Below are 23,952 nucleotides of genomic sequence, written 5' to 3'. Positions count from 1 at the left end.
CTCTTTTTCCAACCTGATGGTACTAAATTTGTTGCGTGTTGTTGGAGAAGGCACAAGGTGGTGAATTGCTAGTAGTTTAGGACTAGAGTATCTTTAGGTTGATCCTGTAAGTCTCTTGCTGTGTGTTGTGTTGGGCTACGCATCCCAAACTATTGCGGGCTTGGACTTCGCTTTGATTCTCAGCCTTCTTTCAGCCAGGCTCTTGGTCCAGTGTAACAAATTTAATGAAGTCGGTTTGTGATCCCATCTGTAACTGGTGTAACCCAGCCCAGGGTGGGGAATCACCGAGTCTTAATTAGTTGAACTTCAGCAGTCTGCACGGTTCTTACAATATCTACAATTATTGATCATTGTCTCAAAACATAGTCTGCGTCGCTTGTATTTAGTATATGCACTGTAATGAACGGGTTCTCTTGCTTTAGTCAATCCGTAAAGTCTCCTTCAATTAATATTAAAAACAGAAAATCAAAGATTCGGACTCACTATGAATTATTTCAAGAAAGGGTTTGCTTACTGTCAGCAAAGGATTTTATTTGCTGAAATCACTGCCTGGTGTGCTTCTTTCCAAACGCAGTAGTCACTTGTATGTACAATACTGTTTTGAAATAAAAGTAAAACCAGAAGCATTACTGTTTTACCTACATTTATATATGTAACTGCAGATGAGGATGAGTTTGGTTTTTTTACAGCCAGCAGAAATAATGTGCAACTTTATGTCTCCGTGACAGACGAAGGCCTGTCTGCTGGAGGAAACGTAGCTTGACCAAACTGTTGCTTGTGTGTGATAAGGACTGCAAAGTGTATTTGAGTATTTCTTGGGAGAGAAGGCTGGGGTGGTGGAAAAAATGGTCTCAAGTCTAAGAGGAGATTTCCTAGAATATGACAGTAGGTGAAAAATTTAAGCAACTTCTTCGTATGGTTAAGTGATGAAGACTTATATTACAACTGCAGTGTTGTAAAGGTGCAGACGTTGTGCCTCATGGTAGAAGTTGGAGGTGGTACAGCCAGGTAAATGAGGTTCTGTATTTCTTTCTTGCTTGTGTGGTTTCGTTGATGACATTTCTGTTGCTTTTCTCCTTTAAATGTTAGTGCGTTTATGCTTTAAGTCAGCTGTATGTTTGGCAGCCAAAGGGAAGATGATAGGGGAAAACTGAAGCTTTTTCTGCACACTTGGTTATTGTTAATCTAACTAATCGGGCTCTCTGAAGTATCTCTTTAATTGAAAAAGTTATTCAGAATGTGTCTAACTTTTTTTTAGCTGTCATACTCGATGGATTTCCTATGTGTTTGTATCAGAGATACCTATACACGCATCTGTGTTACTTCATTCGTCAATGACCTACGTCACCTGTTACGGAGTTGCGATGGGGTTGTGTTCTGTTGTATAGCTTTTTTCTTTTTACACAGGATGTATCTGGGCTCCTGAGAAGCAGATGTCTCTTTCTGGGCAATTTTCTAATGAGAAGTAATTACCCTGGAGAGTGATTTTTCCATTATCCCACTAAAATTGCTTTTTCTGTAAAGATGAAAAATTCCTCCTTCCACTTTGCTTACAGTCCTCGGTGGCACTTGAACTGCATTATCGTTAGTCTGCTGCCGGACCAACAAATGCTGTACTTTGCTCCCTTGAAGCCGGGAGTAGGATGGCACAGGGCCAGACCGTTCTTACCGAGATGGTGCCCTCTTTGGGGAGTCGAATGAAGCACTAACTGAACTCTGACTTCTAACTTGCACGTCTGACTGTAGGGTTCCAGAGTCCTGTTTTCTGATCCATTTTCTAGGAATTTATGCTGAACGCCCAAGGCTGAGCTCTCATGGAGAGATGGGTGTTGCAGGAACTTGGACAAATTTTCGTCGTTTCCTCCCCCTCCCCCTTTAAATAAAAGTCTTGCCACGAGTAATCCATCAAGGATCAAATGTTAAGAAGCTTCTTGTAGCTGAGCTTTTCAGCCTCTATAGGGTGATGTTAGTTTTTGTGACTGTGGCAGTCACGATGCGGTTCCTGATACACCTGTATTGCTCTTTTGTCTTTTAATAGCAGTAGTATATTTCCTTGTCCCCTTCTCCTGCCTCCGTTCCTGTAACCTTCTGTACAAAAGGGAGATCCTCAGAGAGAGGTAGTGCTACAGCTGAGGCTTTCATATACCTGATTTCTTCACTGGAAATATTTCTGGACATGGAGCTGTGGATTTAGTCCCACTACAGCATGCTTTCTCCGTTCGCTCTTATGGCAGCGGAGGTCTATGTTTTCTGTCAGTACTTTGGTATTTTCAGTAGAAACGAACGGAAAGATGTAGGAAATGACAAACAAGTAAAACAACAAGCTGCAGTCATGGTTTCTCTAGACTAGGTCTACAGATGGGATTCTGCTGGTCATCCCTCATTTCCTCTGCTGTTTTTTCCTTATCAACAGGGTTCCTCTTTAAAACCAACAGGGTTCTACTGTTGCTTCCCAGAGTGATCTCTGAAATGGTGAATTCATCTTACATAGCATTCAAAAATTCATACATTTCTAACCAAACGTAGAGGTGCCATCCAGTCGAGCTTACGGCCTTGCAAACTTTGGTGGCAAAGATCAGACTTGACTTGTGTCAAAGCAGTGAAAGTGGATTTTAATCCACTTCGGAATTACAAAAGAGAAAAAGAAGACGTTTTCAAATTGAATTGTCTTTACTGTGATGGAAAATTTGGGGGAAGAAAATGGAAGACCTCAATTACACGTGTGGAACCACAGAGGTAAATATCTTGTGATATTTCAAATACTGATCTAACTAAATGTTATCAACTTAATTATGAATTTTAAATTTCTGATGTATTCTGCAGGTCTGCTAATAATGATGAGACAAACCAAAGTGACAGTAAGAAAGAAGAGAATTTCAGAGCATGAAGGCTCTGGAAGGATCTGTGTGAACTTGTACGTTTGTTGCAGAAAGGTAATGAATCTGCTGTGGAAGAGACATCAGCATATGCAAAAATAAAAAATAAAAAATAAAATAAAAAAAAGCCCAACCCACCCAAATGCATATTTTTGAAGAATGCGAAGCAAGTGGGTTTCCCATACACTGAGAAGACAAGTCCTCCTGTAAACAAAGTAATGGAACCTGGGCATATAAAACGCCTATATGTCAGCTAGTAGCTTACAAAAAGTCTGAATGTTTAGGAAATGGTTTTATGAGAACATCACGGAGCTTATCTGAAACCAAGGCTTTGGGCTTGTATCTGTTCTGTGATGAAGGGAATGCTGATTGTGTAAGCTCGATGGGAACTGCTCATGCGCATGAATCCCTTCCCAGCTGCAGAAACCAAGAGCAAAAATACACTCTTCCCTGTTGAGCCGACACCAGCCGAAGTACCTAACAGGCTGGCAGTAGCGTTTGAGCAGACCTGATCCAAAATACAGTCTTCTGACAGGCTATTCCTATTCATGGGAATGCTAGTGGCAAATTGGCCACATAAGAATCCTGTGAAAGAAATCCTTGGAACTGTTGAAGTGGTGAAAGGTCAACCGACAGACTTCTCTGTGGGATGTGTTTCTGAAGAGCTTTTCCTGACTCTTCCCCGGTGTCCATCCTGATTTGAAAAATGGCACTTAACTTCGGAGTAGCATCATTTATTTCTAAAACAGATTTATTTTAATTTTGTTCCCCCTCTCCCCAAATAAGAGCATCCACACCGAGTAATCAAAGTAGTAGTTCCTTAAATTCACGTGTTTCTTTAGTCCAAATGGTTTCACTTTCTTGGGCTCACGTGAAGTTTGATGTACTTAAATTTTCCACGTATCTTTGAGATTTATTTGAAGTCACATAGTGAAGCTGTGAAAGAACTGGGGAGCTCGTACTAGAAGTTGAAATGCTGCTTATTTTCCTCTGTTTTAATGCTTTACTTGTACAGTATGCTTCCCAATGGGCTGACTGTATTTTATATTATGTGAGTTAAAACTTAATTTGAAATAAAAAACGAGGGCTTTTTAGCTTTTCTCTCTTTTAAAACATACTTCCAAGAGAATGCTGGAGGCTTTTTGCAACTAATTATCTGATATCTGAGGTTTCATATTTGACACGTTTATGTAAGATTATGTGATTTGATGTAACTTTTTAAAATTAAACTGAGAAGGCATAGTTAAAATTGAGTGGAGAAAGTTTTTAACATTACTTCAGTAATATATTAAGTTCTGCTCCGCTCTTAATGCAGATAACACTCCTGCTGTGATGCAAATATAAATAAACAGTTGTATAAATGTATGCATATTTTTACTGCACTGTGCTCAAGATTGTCTGAGTTTCTATGAAAACAAAAAAACTTTCGAAATTCCAGTGTATTGAAGCTGTGTACGTATGTCCAGGAATACAGCACATGGAGTTTCCTTTAAGCTTCAAGCGTGAAGTGCCTTTTAGACTGCTGGCTTTTTCCAGAAGTGAATAGTGTTCCCTGCACTTGTCCCCAGTTGCTGTTCCAGCTGATTTCCTGATGCTTTCTAAAGATTAGTTTCTGGATATGAGAGCGCCTGGTTTTTTTCCCAGGGTACTGCTGCTTTGGGCTGAGTATTTTATTATTTGGAGGAATTGCAAAAAGTCAAAGAGCAAAGAGAGCTCTCGGGCAGCTCAGTGCTGCTGTTCCGGGATTTTTTTTATGGCTGAGTGCCAGCAGACCTGCCTTCCTGCATTTGTCAGAGGAGAAGCCCTGTTCGTTTTTTATTCTTGGAGCATTAAAATAGCCTGTTTCAGCATTGCCTTTTGGTAGGTACGCCGTTCTCGGAAACACGTTTAAGAAAACGGTGAGGCATTAGAACAGAAGCTGGAGCAACTAAGTTCTCGTGAATGTCGCTTGCCGCTCTCTGCGTGCTCTGCGTTTCCCTGCGGAGCGGTCCCTGGGTCCCCCTGCGCATCAGGCTCGCTTTGCCAGCTACGCGAGTGTTTTGGTGCCTTGCTGTGGGCTTCAGGGCGGCTGCAGAAATGACGTAGTGGGTTTTGGAGAGGTTTCCCTGAAGCAGCACTACTTCGAGCTCATCATTCGGAGTTACTGCGGCGTGCAGCTTCCACTTGTAATGCAGGACCACTTATGTATTAAACTTCTTGGATTAACGTTTTGAGGGGCAGTAAGTAGCATTAACACCTGCAATCAAGTGATCTTAAGCAAGTTCGATTGTGATTTCCCTGACCCCCGTATGCTGTTGCGTCTTTTGTGTATAGAAGCTGATTTATGATCTCTCCTCCCAGATGAATTGGGGGAACGTGCAGTTCACAAATTTTAGTGCTTAGATTTAGAATAATCTTCTGGGAGGAAAGAAGTCTAGATTGTGATGTAAGCCCTGAAGTACCAGATTTTATATCTATCGTGACACCTACTGGTATTGTTATATCTGCATATTCTCATCATAAGTATGAACATATCTTCTGTCATTGTCTTTCTAGATAGATGCTTCCCTGACAGCGTAAGAGGACTACCTACCGTAGTCTAATTTTGCACTGCATGAAGAGGATTTCTTTTGTATCTGTTTGGAATTTCCTGGTTTTATAAATATCTAATCCTTGGGTTATGCAACAGGTAGAACAAAATACCTTGTCTTCCAGTTCTTGATCTCTTTTCAGAGCTCGTGGCCTAAAATGGACTCTTCTAATTAGAAACTTCCCTTAGCGGTCTGTTTTCCAAGTTTATTTTCCTTGAATGGTCAGGATACCGCGCTTGCAGTATTGTGAATCATTACAATCATTACAATCATTATAAACCAATATTTTCTCATAAGAATTAAAAACAAACAAACAAACAAACAAAAAAAAAAACAAACAAAAAAAAACCCACGATGACTGTAGTACTACTGATAGTGAGAAATCTGCAGCTCCTTCCCATAATAATATCATATTCTTCGCAGGACACTTCTTAGGGAGGAAAAAAAAAAAGGCAGTTTTATTTAGCATCTACCTGTTTTGTTCATTAGGGGGCACTGCACAGCTGTAGAAGAATCAGTGGGATTTACAGAGAAACTTGGATGCATTTCCAGTGATGCCATTTCACTTTCCATAACCTCCTCTTCCAGACTGTCCAGGGGCAGTGTAAGATGAAAGTCACTGCTGTAATTTAAGCTGGGTTCTGACTAAGAATGGTTTTGATAGCAGTTAATGGCAATTATACGATGCTAGAATATAAACTTTCAAATTCCTTTCCTGTGTGCAGAGAAGTGTCTTCGTGGTAGTTCACAGCGACGTCTGGTTTGCCATTTTTGTTGGTCTTACACTTAAGAAAACTCATACTTCTACACGCTACTTCCTAAATGTTAAATTTAATTTGTATATGCAGTTGGAAATATGGGTTACTTCCAATAGATCCTGGTGGGGAAATGTTAGTCTTAAACCATTGCTTTCTTTCCAGCGCTGTATACAGATGTGTATTTTGCTATTGGACATGGACTTTCCTGGGGTGAATACCAACATTTTTGCAACTGGAACGAAATTGCTGTAAAAAGCATTTTGTAAACTCAAGAGAGGAGCAGAATGCTTTGCAGTAACGAATGTTAATTTGTACCAGTACATTTCTGAAGATAATGTACAGGGAGTAATTTGTTCCCAGGTGTTTGAGTTGATAAGGTGCTACATTGAGAAAATTCCTGATGACTTTATAGGGGTTTATTTTTCTGTTTGTTTGGTTTAGTGCTCGCTTATACATGTTACCCTACATTTGCACAGGTTTCTTTGAGATTTTTTCCAAATTTCCAAAACTTTCTTTTGGGGTATGGGCCATTTTTGTTCTGCCTTATGCTAGGCACCGTGCATCTCTGTTAGTTTTACTGGAGCATTTAGGTTATATAGACAGTATTAAAAATGAGGAAATATTGAAAGGGACCTTAAAGATCATCTAGTTCCAACCCCCTTGCTATGGGATCCCATGGACCAGGTTGCTCAGATCCCCATCCAACCCGGCCTTGAACGCCTTCAGGGATGGGGCAGCCACAGCTTCTCTGGGCAGCCTGCGCCAGGGGCTCACCGCCCTCACAGGAAAGAGTTTATTCCTAATATCTATTCTGTCTCCCCTCTTCCAGTTTGAAGCCATTACCCCTCGTCCTATGCCTACATGCCCTTGTGAAAAGTCCCTCCCAGCTTTCTTATAGGCGCCCTTCAGATACTGGAAGGGGCTGTAAGGTCTCCCCAGAGCCTTCTCTTCTCCAGGCTGAACAACCCCAACTCTCTCAACCTGTCTTCATAGAAGAGGTGCTCCAGCCCTCTGAGCATCTTTGTGGCTTCCTCTACACCGGTTCCAGCAGGTCCATGTCCTTCTTCTGTTGAGGACTCTAAAGCTGGATGCAGTACTCCAAGTGGAGTCTCACAAGAGTGGAGCAGAGGGGCAGAATCCCCTCCCTTGCCCTGCTGGCCACACTTCTTTTGATGCAGGCTAGGATGGGGTTGGCTTTCTGGGCTGCCAGCACACATTGCCGGCTCATGTTGAGCTTCTCATCCACTGACACCCTGAAGTCCTTCTCCTCAGGGCTGCTCTCAATCCATTCTCTGCCCAGCCTGGATTTGTGCATGGGATTGCCCTGACCCCGGGGCAGGACCTTGCACTTGGCCTTGTTGAACTTCATGAGGTTGGCATGGGCCCATCTCTCCAGCCTGTTCGGGTCCCTCTGGATGGCATCCCTCCCCTCCAGCATATCAACCACACCACACAGCTTGGTGTCATCAGCAAACCTGCTCAGAGTGTACTCAGTCCCATTGTCCATGTCACCAACAAAGATGTTAAGCAGCACTGGTCACAGTACTGACCTCTGAGGAACACCACTTGTCACTGCTCGCCGCTTGGACATGGAGCTGTTGACCGCAACTCTTTTGAGTGTGGCCATCCAGCCAATTCCTTATCCACGGAGTGGTCTGTCTGTCAAATCTGTCTGTCTCCAGTTTAGCGACCAGGATGTCATGTGGGCCAGCATCAAATGCTTTAGAGGAATTTGATGTGGGTGGTCTATTACATCTTGGAGTGATGTATTCTCTGTGGGACCTTTTGAGAAGTAATACCTGTTGTGGTGCATTGTCAGTCCTATTTTGATGGTCGTGGCATGAGTAAACACTCATGCCTAATGCTGCTTAGGTCAAGAGTATGACAGATTATACTACGTGAACCAAAGCTGCCTAGAATAAACCTTGTGGTCACCCTTTACGGCCGAAAACAAATAAAGTGGCCTGGCATTGACAGCTATTGCACTGAGTGATTAGCTCTCATCGGGGGAAAAAATTAATGCTATTCTATGACACATTCAACCGTCAAATACGAATATATAGTATTCGGTTGGATTTTGGAGGAAAATGCTTATATTTCACGCTGGAAGCAAACAGGGTGATTGTACTGTTGCCAGGGGTGTCTGTTATTCTGGTCCACGCCAGCCCGTCGCTTCGCTTTTACCACCTCCGACAAAACAAGTCTTTCAGTTGTGTGGAGCCGGTTCCTCATGGCAATAGTCCGAAACACTTGTCTCTTAATAATCCTGTGAATAACTTTTGGTTGTATGTTTAAGCCGCAGCTGTAGTCAACAGTTTTTTTCACTGACTGTAATGCAGAGCCTTTTAATGCTTAAGCAAAGATTTAAGATGAAAATCTTAAACAGCTTAGGATAAAAACATGGCAGATCTTGTTTTATAAAACTTATCTGTCACCGATAATTAGGCACAAAATATTACTATTAAACCTTCTCGTCCAGTTTTAGTTTATTGTATTTTTTTTATCCTTCAAGAAAAGTTGAGTTAGTGTATGACGGCATTAATGTAGCTGTGTACTCCGACAGGGAGTCACGTACCCTGGTTTTCCAAGCTGGCCATAGTTAGATGCCCCCGTGTTTTCTGAGGAACAGCCAAGCAGCCCCTCCATGAAGGAAGAACGTTTACTTCTCTCCGTCGTCTCTCTGGTTCTCGTTTTTTCCCCTTTGTTCCCCTGCGCAGCACTGAAGGCCTGGTCTGCCGTATTAGCAAATGCGTCGCCATTGGGTTGAGGGAAGCGGTGGTGCCTACCTGTTCGGTGCTGGCAAGGCCCTGTCAGGAGAGCCGTGTCCAGCTTGGGCTTCCTCTTGACACTGGTGTACTGAAACATGCCCGCTGGCTGGGTTTGTCAAGATGCTGTGAGGAACGGAGCATGTGCTGAAAGAGCAGTTGGGATAGCAGGCCGATTCATTCCAGAGAAAAGGAGGATGAGGAGAAGGGGGGACCTTCCTGCTGTCTTTGACTGGGTGGTGGGATGGGGAAGATGGAGGAATTCTTCTTGCAGCTGCATAGCGCTTCCACATGTGCCACTATGAAAAATCAATAAGGGAAGTCCAATTTTTCATACTGAGGGCGGTGAGCCCCTGGCGCAGGCTGCCCCGAGAAGCTGTGGCTGCCCCATCCCTGGAGGTGCTCAAGGCCGGGTTGGACGGGGCTGGGAGCAACCTGGGCTGGGGGGAGGTGTCCCTGCCCAGGGCAGGGGGTTGGGACTAGGTGATCTTTAAGGTCCCTTCCAACCTAAACCATTCTATGATTCTATGAAATCCCAATGAGCTACTAGGAAAAAAAAAAAAATTCACTATGAGGGATTTCAGATGTTGTAACGGTTTGTCCAGAAAGGTTGTGACCTCTCTATCCTGAGAGCAATTCAAAACTCAACATGGCCCTAGGCAACCTGATCTACGTTGGCTCTGCAGTTGAGCTGGAGGTTGGATAAGGTAATCTCTAAGCTCCCTTCCAACCTGAATTATTGATTAGATGGTTGTTAGTGAGGTGAGAGTCCTTGCAGCCCCATTTAACACGTCTACTGCGTTCTTTTTTTGGAGACGTAAAGTAAGTCAAACTAGTTTTGAGGTAAATAACGTGTGCCTGAGTGCATCTGTGTCTGGGGGACGCATGACTGCTGCTCTCGTTTTACTGAGATTAAGCTCTGAGCAGACAGTTGTCTGTCTCGCCTGTGTCACTGATGCACCTGGTTATTTCATTAACTTTAATAACAAGCAGGAGCACGCAAAAGCAGCAGATGGTTGGATTTCTTCTTCCTAGGTCAAACTTCTGGATTTGCGCATACCAAAATGCTTGTAACGCTTTTTGTGTTTGACTTTCAACGTTCACAGCAATTGGAAGAAAAAAGCGAGGATGAAGAGGATAAAGAGTGCTTAAAGCAAGCGATAACTGCCCTGCTGAATCTTCAAAGCAGTATGGAACGGATATGCTCCAAAAGTCTTGCAAAACGACGGCTTAGGTAAACATGGTTCCATTTTTCCTGCTTTCTGCCCTTAATGCTTTGCTATAAATCCAGGGCTCCCAGTTTCCTCTTTTAGTAAACAATGAACAAAATAGTTTGTGACAAGCCTGCTTTTTCAGAGGAAGTGACATCAAAGCCAAGATAATTTGTTATTGTTTTAAACCCACTCTAATTTCTATGTGTCCTTGTATACTGGTAGCTGAGACGTTCTGAGAATTCACTGGTAAGTAGAAAGTTACGGCATTTGTGGGTTAATTATGCTCAGATAATAAACGTCTGCCTAAAAACATTGTAAAAGGGCATTTGTGTGTGATGAGAAGGGAACGTTCTTGAATTTGAAACTACTTCATCTGAAGAGTTTTTTGTGCAATGGCTCGTTAAAATTGCCAGATGCACAGATAACTAGTACTCAGCTATTGTTGTAGCAAGTTCTTGGACCTACTGTTTGCTTTAATGCTAATATTTGCACAGTTATTTAAACATGTTAAACCTTTGCTTCTGTTCTTAAAATTGTTTCGATGCTTTCCTTGCCAAACCAGTTCTGTGCTGCAAAGTGTGATCTTTAGGCTTGGGCATGAATGCATTTAACAGCTTATTTTCTCCGAGTGCACTTCGTTCAAATTAAAGCGGTTTAAAATTGTGTGTCAGCTATGGGAAGTGAGTGGTTTGTTAGGCTGAGAAGCGCTAAATGACTTGCTTTGCTTCTGGTTGCCTGCGTTTAGGTAAAACACTCGTTGCATAGAAGATAAGTAGAAAATTTATCAGCTGAGGTACTTAAGAGCAACGTTAGTCAGGGCTTGCGGTGCTGCTGATACTAAGTGCTGAAGTTGCATTCTCGGGGGAATTCTCATCACTGAGAAGGATGATCTTGTGTTTTTGCTGTTCGTGGTGGTTGTGGTTTTTAAATACGTGTATACTAACAGGCTGCCTTTCTCCCATGCGTCGCTGAAGTGAATCTGCATGCCGATTCTATACTCAGCAGATGAAGGGGAAACAGCTAGCAATTAAGAAAATGAACGAAATCCAGAAAAATATTGATGGCTGGGAGGGTAAGGACATTGGACAATGCTGTAACGAGTTCATCATGGAAGGAACGCTCACACGCGTAGGAGCTAAGCACGAGAGACACATATTTCTGTTTGATGGCTTGATGATTTGCTGCAAGTCGAATCACGGCCAGCCAAGACTTCCTGGTGCTAGCAACGCAGAATATCGTCTGAAAGAGAAGTTCTTCATGCGAAAGGTACAAATCAACGATAAAGACGACACTAATGAGTACAGACACGCTTTCGAAATCATCTTAAAAGATGAGAACAGTGTTATTTTTGCTGCTAAATCAGCTGAAGAGAAAAATAACTGGATGGCAGCATTGATATCTTTGCAATACAGAAGCACGCTGGAAAGGATGTTGGATGTAACGATGTTGCAGGAGGAAAAAGAGGAGCAGATGAGATTTCCAAATCCTGAGCTTTATAGATTTGCAGAACCCGACTCGGAAGAGAATATTGTGTTTGAAGAAAACATGCAGCCCAAATCTGGAATCCCCATCATCAAGGCAGGAACTGTTGTCAAGCTCATCGAGAGGCTGACGTACCACATGTACGCAGGTGAGACACTTCATTTCTATAGCCCGAACTCCGGGTGGTGACCAGGTTGTGCTTCTCGTTCTGTGTTAAGTACATGCAGCAAAATATAAAGCGTGTAGGAAGCGAATATGCTTTGCAGTGCACATATGTGCTTTGAGATCGAAATACGCACCTTGGTAGCTGCAGCAGTTAAAAGTGTGAATCCCGGTGGGCTGAAGGTGGTGGGGCATGCGTGTGCGTGAGGTTATTCTGCTCCAAGGGGTGGCGGTGGGGAGTGGAGGGGCAGCTGCAGGAATTGAGCTCTAGACAATACTTTTTCCTGTATGCCCCAGGCTACAAGAATCGCCTTCCCTCCAGACTTCCCAAGCTGGGTGGCACGTGAAGCGTCATCCTTGCGAGAGAGAATTATGGGCCCGGTGCTTTCAGTTAAGGGCTGTACTCTGTCAACTGTTACCCGTGTCCACGCCGGTGTGTAGTGAAGAGATCAAATACCAGCTTGCCAAAAGCAGTCACTTGCGTAATTTGGCCTCGGAACTTTGCCTTAATCAGACTTGCAGTGGGGATTTGATTTGAGCTTTTGACTTCGGGTTTCTGTTTGCGTTGAAGATACACCTGAGGCATTTATGCGACCATCCGGTCCTGCCTCGGTGCGTGGAGTTTTCCCTGATGATTTCCCAGGATTTTCATAAGCTGTGCTGAAAACCATGGGCTTGGGGTTTGGGTTTGGATTTTCTTTGTTATTTTTTTGATTCTACCTGTATGCCGGTTATTCTAAAACTTTGTGCATCTTGGTATTAGTGCTTCTCATGTTCAACTGTAGCTTCTTTGGGGTTTTTTCTTTCTTTTCACTCTTTACACTCTGATTATCCTAAATTGTTCTTCTGCAGCTCAGTTCTGGATACCCAAGATTATTTGTTTGGAAGAAGTGGGGAGTAAGCAGAATGTAATTAGTGTAGTTTGGTACTTTTATTTATTTTTAAAATGCTTGTAAATACATCTGGTTACTCCATTGCTTTTATTGCTCTTCTCCACATTTTCTTCAGCTGAGCTTTCCTGATGTTTATTACAAACCCAAACGCAGTATCGTGCTGGCAGTTTTCACCAGAGCAGTTTTGTGCCTGTCTTCATTTTGTTGTAACTTTCTCAACTTTCAGCTCTTGGCTTTGAATTTTACAGGCACGATTTGTGACATAATTTTATGGGTTTGGAAGTCAAAATAAAAGAATTCAGCCTTTTTTTTTTTTTTTTTTTTCTTGAAAGCTAGCATTGTATTTGGCAGAGAATTAGCAAAACCAGCGCTTCATTAGTGCCCTTGCGCACATTTGCTTTGCTTTGGCTAACGCATGCAGCGTTGAGAATTGCCCGTTCCGTACCTGCCGGGGCTTCTGTGCCGTAGCCTTGGCGTTGCTCCGGGTGCTACCAGTGCTCCCCACGTGTCGCCTCAGTCCAGGGAGCTGCAAACTATGTCCTTCAGTTCCAGAAAACAGAAAAAGGCCTGTTTTTAAGGAACGTGTGGCTTGTTGAAATATGTCTCTTGTATTGTTGGGTTTTTTGTTTTTTTTTTTTTGGAATCTACATGTCTTTTGGGCCTTTCTAGCACATAGGACATCAAGGAGGAATCCAGATTGATTGATTAGATCCACCTTCATCCACAGTCATTTAAATCCCTCCTTGTAACCGCCCCTATTTAATAAAGCTTTAAGTAGATTGCTTGAAACCTAAAATCGTAGGTACCTGTGGCATTGGCCAAACTATTGTATGACAAAACTGAGAACGTGGGTACTATGAGATAGACAGGCTGAAAGACTTTGACCAAAAGAATACAAAAGGCTGTCTTGTGGTGTATTTAGCCTGTCTTTGTAGCCTTAAAGATCTTAGTGCAACAGGCATGGACCTGATGCTGAATTGCTAGGTTGCACATCATTTCTCGACACCCTTATCTTTCCTTCTATAGCTTCTGTTTTATATTTGGGTTTCTATGAGGGAAAATGTCATTGTTCTAACCGTTCTGTGCTGGGGAGGAACAAAGAAACAGAGATATGGTGACTCAGCCAAAACCACTCTGTTGTACAGGAAACAAGGTCCATTGACTATGTAAGTCGTTCACTGGTTTGTTGCATTTTATGAGATGCAGTGAGTAGGGCAACAACTTTCCGTAGTAACCCTTTAGCTCTTCTGTCGTACACGGATCGGCCGAGTCCCAAGGCTTCTGGTTCGCTTGGAGACACGGGAAGATGAGGACTCCGGTGGTATCTAGCCAAACAGCTACAGCCCGTAGAAACGCTTTTCTCGCCCCACGTAGGATTGTGCACGCGTGATTGGATCTTAAAAGAATTTCTTGACTTTATATTCGTATGCCAGAAGAGCAAGCCCTTACTTTTCTGAGGCGACTTTTCTCAGATGGGGTGTGAGTGGCTGTGGCAGCCTTGATCTGACGGTCACAAGACAGTATGTACTGTAGCAGTGACCCTTCTCCAGGTTTGCATCCTTGTGGGTCACACACTGTAAGGAATGTTACGGCCATAACTGCAGAGGGGGTACCAGTTCGTTGCAAGCAGTTGAAGAGCAGTTTAATTAGCTGCATATCGAGGAGTTTATGGGCTGCGTTCAGACGGTCGTCAGATCAGGTCTCAACTTTTTTGTCGTCTGTGAGGATCCGCACGGTCCATCTCATTTGTAGATGGGGATATTGGGCCTCTTCTTTTTCTCCCCCCGCCCCCCCGCCAGTGCACAAACCAGCTTATCGGCTCAAACATTCTCTGTTTGGCTGTGGGACGGGGGCAGCCCGCTAGCTCCAAGGAAGCGGTGTAGGAGGTGTCCAGGACATGCAGGCAGCCCCGATGGCCGCCGGGCCACAAGGTGCGGCAGACTGGCCAAACCAGCCCGCAGTGGAGCAGCAAAAGAGGGAGGTATCCCCTCTGCTAAAGCAGCTTTCCATATATTTTTACATGAGACAAACTGCCCTTCGATTACAAATTCAGGTTCTGACCCTGGTGGAGTTTACTTGTTTTCCCGTGTTTCTGCATTCATTATCTCCTCCTTTGCTTGGCTCTTACTTAAGAGCAGTTGGGTTAGGTGGCACCGAGATTTGAAAGTTGTGGCAATTTTTTTTTTATCTATAGGGCAGTGCTCTTCTATTTTTAAAGCTTTGATATGTTAAGAGCGCTTGTGCGTCATCATAGTGTCCGTTTCCTTTCTTAAAGAATTCAAGAGTGATTATTTATAAATCCTTGTAGAACAAGTTATTGTTCTGTTTTAGCTTTCAAATTGGCTGTATTGAAGAGAGAATTATCACATGAGCAGACATCCTGACTAACTAGCGTTGTCTGTATTTTTTTTTAACGCTTGCTCATATATTGTACACTATTTTGAGTTACGGATTTTGCTGGTGAGATAACAAGGTTAGATTGGGTTTTCTGATCTACTTCGTTTGAAATTCAGTACGTATTGTGGATTTAAACGCTGACCCTACCTGGCAATAAGAGTAGCTCCGAGTCGGAGCTTGCAGTGATCTGAAAATGTCAATTGCTATGGAGGTTTTCTTTTTCATGTAGACAAACCTTGTTAGGGTGAACGGTGTGTACAGAATGTGGGCTGCGAAAACATGAGTTACCGTGCTTCCTTCTGTACTTGTTTTTTAGGGCAATAAAAATTGTGTATTTTCATGATGAGGGACATGGATGGCATTCTTCGTGCAAAAGGATTTGGAGTTTTGCCTTTGAAAAGGATTTTAGACTGTACAGTTTCAAGGAGGGGTGGGAGAGGCATTGTGATAAAAAAAATGGAGCGATGAAGGACATAGAGTTGGTAAAGCAGAGCAGCCAATTGTGGGAAAAATGGGAATTGGCGTACAAGAGAAATGCAAGGAAATGCCGTGATACGTAACGCACAGTTAATCTGTGCGGCACGTTGCGGATAATTGTTGCCCAAATGAAGAGGTTAGTAGGATGTAAGAAAGGCAGAACGCGCATTCGAATGGACAAGATGCTGGTAAATAGTTAAAAAGAAGCTCTTAAAACCCCATATTCCAGGAAACAAGCCTCGTGGCTTAATAGAGCGTTAGGTCAAATAATGCAGGCTTTTTTTTTTTATTCACTACAGCTTATAGGAACTCCTGCTTTAAGTCCTGTGTTGCTCCCCTTTAGCCACTCTGTGTTAAAAAAAATCCCAGTTGGGGTTTGGTTTTAAAATCTGTATACATATTTAATATGCAAAGCTGTTGCAACTCGCTCATTACTTTTGTTCAGTGATAGCGACGTTAACCTTGTCGGCAGTCAGCTCTGCGCAGTGCCAGCGTGCTGTCACCGCGTTTCCTCATACTTGAAAACAAATGGGTTTGCTTTTGTAATTAAGGGACGCGCTTTGCTTTTTGGTTCTGAATACTTGCTTGGGTTTAAAATTTGTTTGAATATTTTAAATTAGCTGATACGTAATTAGTCAATTTAAATGAAATCTGTTGATTTTCTTGAAGTGAAATAAATATAACCTCAAAGTATAGCTGTCGGTTAGCTGAAAAAAAAAATCTAGCCTGCCTTAACCACGACTGGTTATCGGTCGTACCAGTTTAGGCGAACCATTCCCCCCTTGAAGAGGCCGTTTCTATCCAATGCAAAGTTACTTGCTGTGTCTTTTGCGTTACTTGTCCTGATCATTGTCAAAACCAAAGTTGTTTACTAGAGGGCTCATAAATAAAATCCTCTATTTATTATTTTCAAAGTTGTTTGAAAAAGCATCCAGTCTTTTAATAATTGAAGAAAAAGTCGTTTTTCTTAATTTTCCACAGAATAAAAATTGCTTTTAAATTCTGCTTTGTATTGCTATTTTAAGAGGTTGATTGTTATCAAAAGCAATTTGAGCTTACATCATCTTCTCAGTAATTGATAGCCCGCCATCCTTAATTTTAAAGGATACTTAAAGTTACTTTAAAGTATAAAAAAATTGATGTTATTGCTGACATGAGCATAAAATTATTCTTTGTCTTAGATCCCAACTTTGTTCGGACTTTTCTCACAACATATAGATCCTTCTGTAAGCCTCAAGAGTTGCTGAGTCTGCTAATAGAAAGGTATGCTGCTGTTAAAACAAAGTTCATACAAAGTGCAAATTTATTTATTGTTATTATTATTATTATTATTATTATTATTATTTTACTTGGAGTAGAGTTTGTAAGATTCGTGTTTTCTACTTCGTTTCGATTCAATCCAAACACTTTTTAAAAAATTGTCAAATTTGAGGATTTCAAGTGAAACGTGCAAGTTATATCCAGAAGCTTTAGGATTGTTCAGGTAGCTCCAGTACCTTCCAGCATCCCATGGCTTTGTCTTTGAAATCTGTATTATTATTGAATTTAGCAAATCTTCTTATGTGCTTACCGAGAGGTAAGATTCTGCCATGTGGAAATACTCTGAATTTTGAGCTCTCTTGAATCAACATTTTGTTCACGCGTGCTGTGAGCGAGATGAGTATAATAGCGCCGATCCCCGTTTCTGTGCCAGATTTGAAATTCCGGAGCCTGAGCCGACAGAAGCTGATCGTATTGCTATGGAGAACGGAGACCAGCCTCTTAGTGCAGAGTTAAAGAGATTTAGGAAAGAGTACATTCAGCCTGTGCAGCTACGGTAAGTATTGCATCGAGGTGAGCCGAACGGACTTCCTGGAAGTCTTTTGAAGTCCCGTCTTTTGGATGGGACGGCTCTTTGTGACACCAGCAGCCTTTCTCGTAGACGCTTGGGTCGAGAGCGCGCACGGGCAGTCAGACATTTGGTCCTTGCTACTTGAAAAACCCGGTGGGAATTTGAATTCATGGCGTGAAAAGCCTTGGGAAAGGATCGTGCTGGGGTTTAGACTCTTAGCGTGCAAATTAGTTTCTTGCACTCACTGTTGTGGTTTTTTTAATCCATGTTTCCGCAAGGCTATACAGCGTAAGTGTGCCACAAAGATGTAGGCAGAGAACATTTTAGATAATGTTCTTTTTATGAACAATAGCATTACTCTGACTTCTTCAGATTTAAAATAGAAAAATGCTTACAGCTGGTTGCTGGCGAGATGCCGACCGTAGAATAATTGCGTCTGGTCTGCTGATTCTGGTACTCCTGTGCGCCCTCGCCCCCTGAAAGCCTTGAAACGCTAGGCGTGAAGATAGGCTGTGTTGTAGAGTCCTTACTTGTCCTTTACTTCTGCAGAGTATTAAATGTGTGTCGACACTGGGTAGAACACCACTTCTATGACTTCGAAAGAGATGCTGATCTTCTGCAACGTTTGGAGGAATTCATTGGCACAGTAAGAGGTACTTACGGTTTCTTAGGTTGTTATCATAAAGTATCCCTTTTCAGAGGTCCGGAACGGGATCCCTTTTCCTTTCACTGAGGAGATAAAGACAACCAGGAGTGACTGCTTATCAAGTACTTCACAAAGAACATAAAATAAACCTTAATTTAAAAGAAAAACCCCAACACTATTATTCAAAGTCTGCCCTCTGTTCAGAAGAATGAATGCTATTTGCATCCTGATCATTTTGTTATAAAGGGACTGCAATAACGCAAAATAATAACTGAGTAATGATCAGGACAGAATAATTGTTTTGATTGTCCTCTTAAACTATACGCAGGGGTAATTTTTGTAAAAGTTGGATGGTGGAAACCACTATTTCTTTGAAGCAAGGGTTTTCCAGCTATTTCACCGTGCATATTGGAAGTATTCAATGGTTATTTAGCAATTAAAAAGAGGGGGAGAATGAGCCAGCTAGCTTAATGTGAATTATTAGTGAATTCAGCTAGTTTAATGTGAATTATTAGTGAATTTTCAATGGACTTGCCATCTGATGCATGAAACTCTTATGGCGGAGAGCTAAACAGGCATTTGGGTTTGGGGTTTTATTCTGGGCTTTGGCACTAAATGCAGTAGAGGGAGAAGCTTCTCCCTGTCTGTTATTTTGCCCTTCTGCGTTATCCGAGGTGAGCACATACTCTTGCCCGAAGAATGACGTTCAGGGTGTTTACAGAAGTGCTTTTTGGGCAAAAGAAGGTTAGTTCCCATAAACTCATTGTAAAGCGAGAAAAGAAGGGAAAACACCCGAGTTGGAGCAGGAGCCTCATTTGGGTGTTCTGAATTGCGCGTGGGCAAACCTGGCACGCTCAGCGCGGGCCGGTGAGGAATTCTTCTTCGTATGTTTGAATGCTTTGAGACTTGTGCGAGAACACTACTTACGCACCTCTAAAGAACATCTGGTTGCTTTAATTTAGTACGTTTTGGGTTCAAATCCAAAGATTTCTAAATTGTACTGACCTCTTGGAAAAACAGTATTAAGAGTAACTGAGGAGGCATTTTCTCTCTGTGTGGCAGGCAAAGCGATGAAGAAATGGGTTGAATCAATCACAAAGATAATCAACCGGAAAAAGCAGGCGCAAGCCATTGGGCCAAGTCACAACATTACTTTTGAGAGCCCACCTCCTGCGATTGAATGGCACATAAGCAAGCCAGGACACACAGAGACTTTTGACTTGCTCACTTTGCATCCAATAGAAATTGCTCGGCAGCTCACTTTACTTGAGTCAGATTTTTACAGGTAACTTTCCTCCATTGAAAAACACATGACACAAACCAAAATATTCTCCAGCATGAAATTGTTTCTGCGGGCCCCTGCTGTGAAGCCCCACGGTAGGTCAAGGGACTTTACCGATGCTGTATATTAATTACTATTTTTTCAGAAAAAAAAAATAATCTAAAAGCCTGTATTTGTCTTATCCTCTCCAAGTTAACATGCGGTACGTGGGACTGATGCGTACTGTTAATTGCACTGTGCTGCAGGTTTCTCTTGATATTTTCTGCGTAGATTGACCTTTGAGAAGTATGAACATAATTAAATCGGTTTTCTTCATATCCTAGTTGGTGAAGCAAATTATGGACCGTGTCAGATCTCACCAGCTGTCTGTGAGAGGTTGTTCAGGCGTTGGAAGCTCAGTTTTATTATGGTGAATGAGATGTAAACTTCATTCTTCGTTTAGATGAACAGAGGTGGTTAATAGTCACGTAAATTAAGAAATATTTACACACCAAAAAAGAAGTATACAAATACCGGCCGCTTAGTCACGTGAGGAGCCTGACATCGTATAAGAGAAGTGATACCTTCAGAATTTATTCTCAAATATTAATTGCAAATTCACTGGAAGTAAAGAGGTTTGGGGAAAATAATACCTTCTTTCCTGCTTTTACTTACTTTTTTTGACATATGTATCTACTTTTCTAGAGCTGTGCAGCCATCTGAACTGGTTGGAAGCGTGTGGACAAAGGAAGATAAAGAAATTAATTCTCCCAACCTTCTCAAAATGATAAGGCACACAACTAACCTCACTTTGTGGTTTGAAAAGTAAGTGACTCTCCTGAATCTGTACCTACTCCGTATTTGTTCATATTTGTCTGAGTTACAGTTAATGTATGAGTTTGGAAAACTAATCAATGCTTTAATACAAAATCAAATGTTCTTGTGTATTTAGATGCATTGTAGAAACAGAAAACCTAGAGGAAAGAGTAATTGTAGTCAGCCGGATAATTGAGATCCTGCAAGTTTTTCAAGAGCTAAACAACTTTAATGGTGTCCTTGAGATTGTCAGTGCTATGAACTCCGCAGCAGTGTATAGGTTGGATCACACATTTGAGGTACAGTGAAATGTTTTCCATTTTCGGTGTGGAAGTGTAACACAGTGCACCTTAGCTACACCAAAAGCCTATCTTTTCAGTAAGCGTGTCCTTCAAAGGAGGAGCGAGGAAGGTAAATCCCCCAACAAACGAGTCAATCGGGGCGTAATAGAGCGGCAGTTTTTTCTTGGTTTCAGAAGCAAGAAATCAATCCTCACTTCCGAAACGCAGAAAAACCGGGCGAGGTCCTGAGATGGCGGGACACTGTCCTCGTGGTCACTGACTTAACTATCAGTGGGAGACCATTACTCTCTGTACTCTTGCTGGGCTACACCTTTACCCTCTCTTTCCAAACGACATCTTCCATCTCTCTCTCTCTAGCAAATTCCAAGTCGCCAGAAGAAGATTTTAGAAGAAGCTTATGAGCTGAGTGAGGATCATTATAAGAAATACTTGGCAAAACTCAGGTCCATTAATCCTCCTTGTGTGCCTTTTTTTGGTAAGTACGTTTTGTTTGAATGAGCTGTATCATGCATAAACATTTGGAAAGTGTTGAGCTAGGGCACTGAACGGAGTATGAACAATAGTGAGAAGTCAGTTTTAACAGGAGAGTTGGGTTTGAATTTCGGGTGCCCAGACATTAATTGCATATATGTGAAAGAAAAATTAAAATGACTATTAATTGCGGATGTTATTTGAGGTAAAAATAAACATATCTACTCATTTTTACTTTGAATGTGGTTTGAACAGTGTTGTGACCATAAATGCCTTAAAGGGAAGGCAATCGCATTAAAAATAATTATTGCCATTGACTAGTTGCGAAGGAAGGACCCCCCCTTCCCCATCAAGAATCTCAAGAAATAAAGCTAGAGTTTTAATTTTTATGGTTTGTTCTAACTAGAGGCTTATTTCTATTAAGAAGTCTGACTCCTATAAAAACCGTTTGGGAAGGAAGCCTCTTCTTTATCGTCAGACGTAACAGTTCTTCTTTCAAGTAGATTGCTTGGAATTGCTGACGTTTAGCAAATTAGGAAGTTAAGCACATGGCATTCCCGTTCTTTAGCAAGCTGCTTGGATGTTTGCTGCGGATTAGTTCCAACTCTGGCCGTGGCACTCGTCCAGCATAGGCTTCAGGCCGAAACTGAAAGAAAACAGTGTCGATGGCTTTTTTGGCCTTTGACAGATTGGGGAAAGATATACTCCAGAGCTCTGCAAAAAAAAGATAAGATCAAGTAAGAAACCTTCTGTTCTGCTTCAGAGATGAGTAGAGGTTAGCAGGATCACACCCGTGAATAGCTGCGGTTGTTTCTCTCAAGTTATACTTGAGAGACTTGAGAGACATTATGACTATATATAGCCATAATGACAGTTCCAGATAATATTATCTGAGGACTTGAGAGCACTCTTTTCTTTCTGATCTTCCAATGATTTGATGCAATTACGAAGCCAGGAGCAGAGAGTAGCGCAGAAGAATAAAACCTGCAAATAAAATTTTTGGAGCTTAGCTGGGGACTAATGGAGTAGAGCTGAATTGAGGCAGAGCAGTTGAGGGAAAGCACTTGAGTTCAGTGTACTCCTGCCTTGCAGAATACTGGTGGTGTTCAGATGTGTGAGCTTCCTAAACAATGGAAAGATGCATAGACTCGGAGATTTTGGAATTCTGGATTTCTGGAAAAGGCATATTAAAATATTTCAATTGTTCCCTTACTTGAAAATTAGGTGCGATACTCTTACTGACCCTAACAGAGATTTTTTCTAAATAATTAAGAGTGCACAAATTAAATTATTTAAGAAGTCTTTGTATTCTGGTCTTGTGACTTCCTCCTTGTTTTGTGCTATATGTTGAGAACCTCTTCTGTGTGCTCTTCAGGGATTTACTTAACTAACATTTTGAAAACAGAAGAAGGCAACCCTGAATTCCTAAAGCGACATGGGAAAGAACTTATAAACTTCAGCAAGAGAAGAAAGGTAGCTGAGATAACAGGAGAGATACAGCAGTACCAGAACCAGCCGTATTGTTTGAGAGTGGAATTTGACATCAGGGTAAGTGGCATTATTTCCTTGAGTCCATTCACTGCGCTACTTCTGTGGTGACTCTTGTCAGCTGATAGACCATGAGGATAGCCTGAATTCACACACATTCCATCGGACTGGATCAGAGACAAACAGAAGGCATTATCATAAAATGTCTCTCTGGTCTCGTTGTAAGAAGGGGCAGAAAGCTCAGTGCTTGCAGGCTGGTGGGTTTGGGTTCATTCCCCACCACCCCCCCCCCAGCTATTGGGGTGTTGGTAGATGTTACACTGCCTTTATGTTTCCAGGCTTACCTGGTAGCACTGCATTACATCATGTGTCAGTGGTGATGATACTCACATTTTAATTTCTTCTGGTGTTTATTCTTCTTGATCTGGCATGTTCTCTTAGCAGCCCTCTCTCTGTTTGCTTTCCTTTTTTCCTTTTCATATCTTTTGAGCTATATGCTTTCAGAGAGTCATAGGACAGATTATTTTAAGAGATTCTGCAAGACTTTCTTTCGTTATTCGTTCTCCTCGGGGTTTGACAGAATGTGTTCTGAGAGCATTTTCCCTGTGCCAGTGTAAAAATGGACTACATACAGCTCCTTCTGAAGGTGTTTGTGCTAAACTGGTCTGATTTTTGCGCTGCAGAAAGTATTTAGGGTACTTGCATGGTTGGTTTTCAGGCGAAGCATAGCAGTAGCAATGCCCAGCAAAGGGCTGGTAACAAACAGATTTAATAACTTTAAAATCTGTTATTACTTCTGACTCCAGCATTTTCTCTCTTCTCTGGAACAGTTGGGATCATATTTGCAGTAGAAACAAACAGTATTAGCTGACAAGTTTCCTACCTTCTTGTATTTCAGAGGTTTTTTGAAAACCTGAATCCGATGGGAAACAGCATGGAGACCGAATTTACAGATTATCTGTTCAACAAGTCGCTAGAGATAGAGCCACGAAATGTCAAGCCTCCACCAAGATTTGTTAGTATTCTCTCTCTATATATATCTATATTTCTTTTTTTTCTTTTTTTTTTCTTTCCAAAAAATGCGTAGATTTGTCTTTCGGAGATAGCAGCAGTCATTTTAGATCTCTAACTTCATAAATGCAAAACTACATTTAAGTAATCTTGCGGCCTTTTGATTTTGTTTTGCATTATCTTTTTTGTCATTTCAGCCCAAAAAATACAGCTATCCTCTCAAGTCCCCAGGTGTTCGTCCCTCTAATCCAAGGCCAGGTACCATGAGACACCCTACGCCGCTGCAACAGGAGCCAAGGAAAATTAGTTACAGCCGCATCCCAGAGAGTGAGACTGAAACTACAGCGTCCGCACCAAACTCTCCCCGAACGCCTTTGACCCCTCCTCCTGCTTCTGCGACTTCAAGTAACACAGATGCCTGCAGTGTGTTTGACTCGGATCCTTCAAGTCCATTTCATGCAAGTAGGTGCTAATAGAATGTGGGTGTTGGATTTTGTGGTGTGAAACAGGTGAAATCATGTTGAGTCTTCTA

General features: G+C 42.0%; 1 protein-coding gene across 3 annotated transcripts in view; it reads left to right on the top strand.

Annotated features, from left to right (window-relative positions):
* SOS1 (SOS Ras/Rac guanine nucleotide exchange factor 1) overlaps positions 1 to 23,952 on the top strand; it is a gene marked incomplete at its 5' end in the record, with an annotated part of 59,456 nt that overhangs the window by 24,263 nt on the left and 11,241 nt on the right. For 2 of the 3 annotated variants that reach the window (XM_082480584.1, XM_082480585.1), the window contains 12 exons: positions 10,076 to 10,203; positions 11,158 to 11,813; positions 16,776 to 16,857; positions 17,288 to 17,410; positions 17,975 to 18,078; positions 19,134 to 19,356; positions 20,038 to 20,157; positions 20,285 to 20,447; positions 20,808 to 20,925; positions 22,297 to 22,469; positions 23,308 to 23,424; positions 23,618 to 23,882. In XM_082480584.1, coding sequence (XP_082336710.1) covers positions 10,076 to 10,203; positions 11,158 to 11,813; positions 16,776 to 16,857; positions 17,288 to 17,410; positions 17,975 to 18,078; positions 19,134 to 19,356; positions 20,038 to 20,157; positions 20,285 to 20,447; positions 20,808 to 20,925; positions 22,297 to 22,469; positions 23,308 to 23,424; positions 23,618 to 23,882 — 2,272 coding nt within the window. The remainder of the gene's footprint in view (positions 1 to 10,075; positions 10,204 to 11,157; positions 11,814 to 16,775; positions 16,858 to 17,287; positions 17,411 to 17,974; positions 18,079 to 19,133; positions 19,357 to 20,037; positions 20,158 to 20,284; positions 20,448 to 20,807; positions 20,926 to 22,296; positions 22,470 to 23,307; positions 23,425 to 23,617; positions 23,883 to 23,952) is intronic. The other variant, XM_082480583.1, reaches the window with a different exon arrangement.

The sequence above is a fragment of the Vanellus vanellus genome (genome assembly GCF_965231255.1).
Source record: "Vanellus vanellus genome assembly, chromosome: 3".
Classification (NCBI taxonomy): Eukaryota; Metazoa; Chordata; class Aves; order Charadriiformes; family Charadriidae; genus Vanellus; species Vanellus vanellus.
Note: the sequence above shows the minus strand (reverse complement) of the source record. Positions and strands in the feature narration are given on the sequence as shown.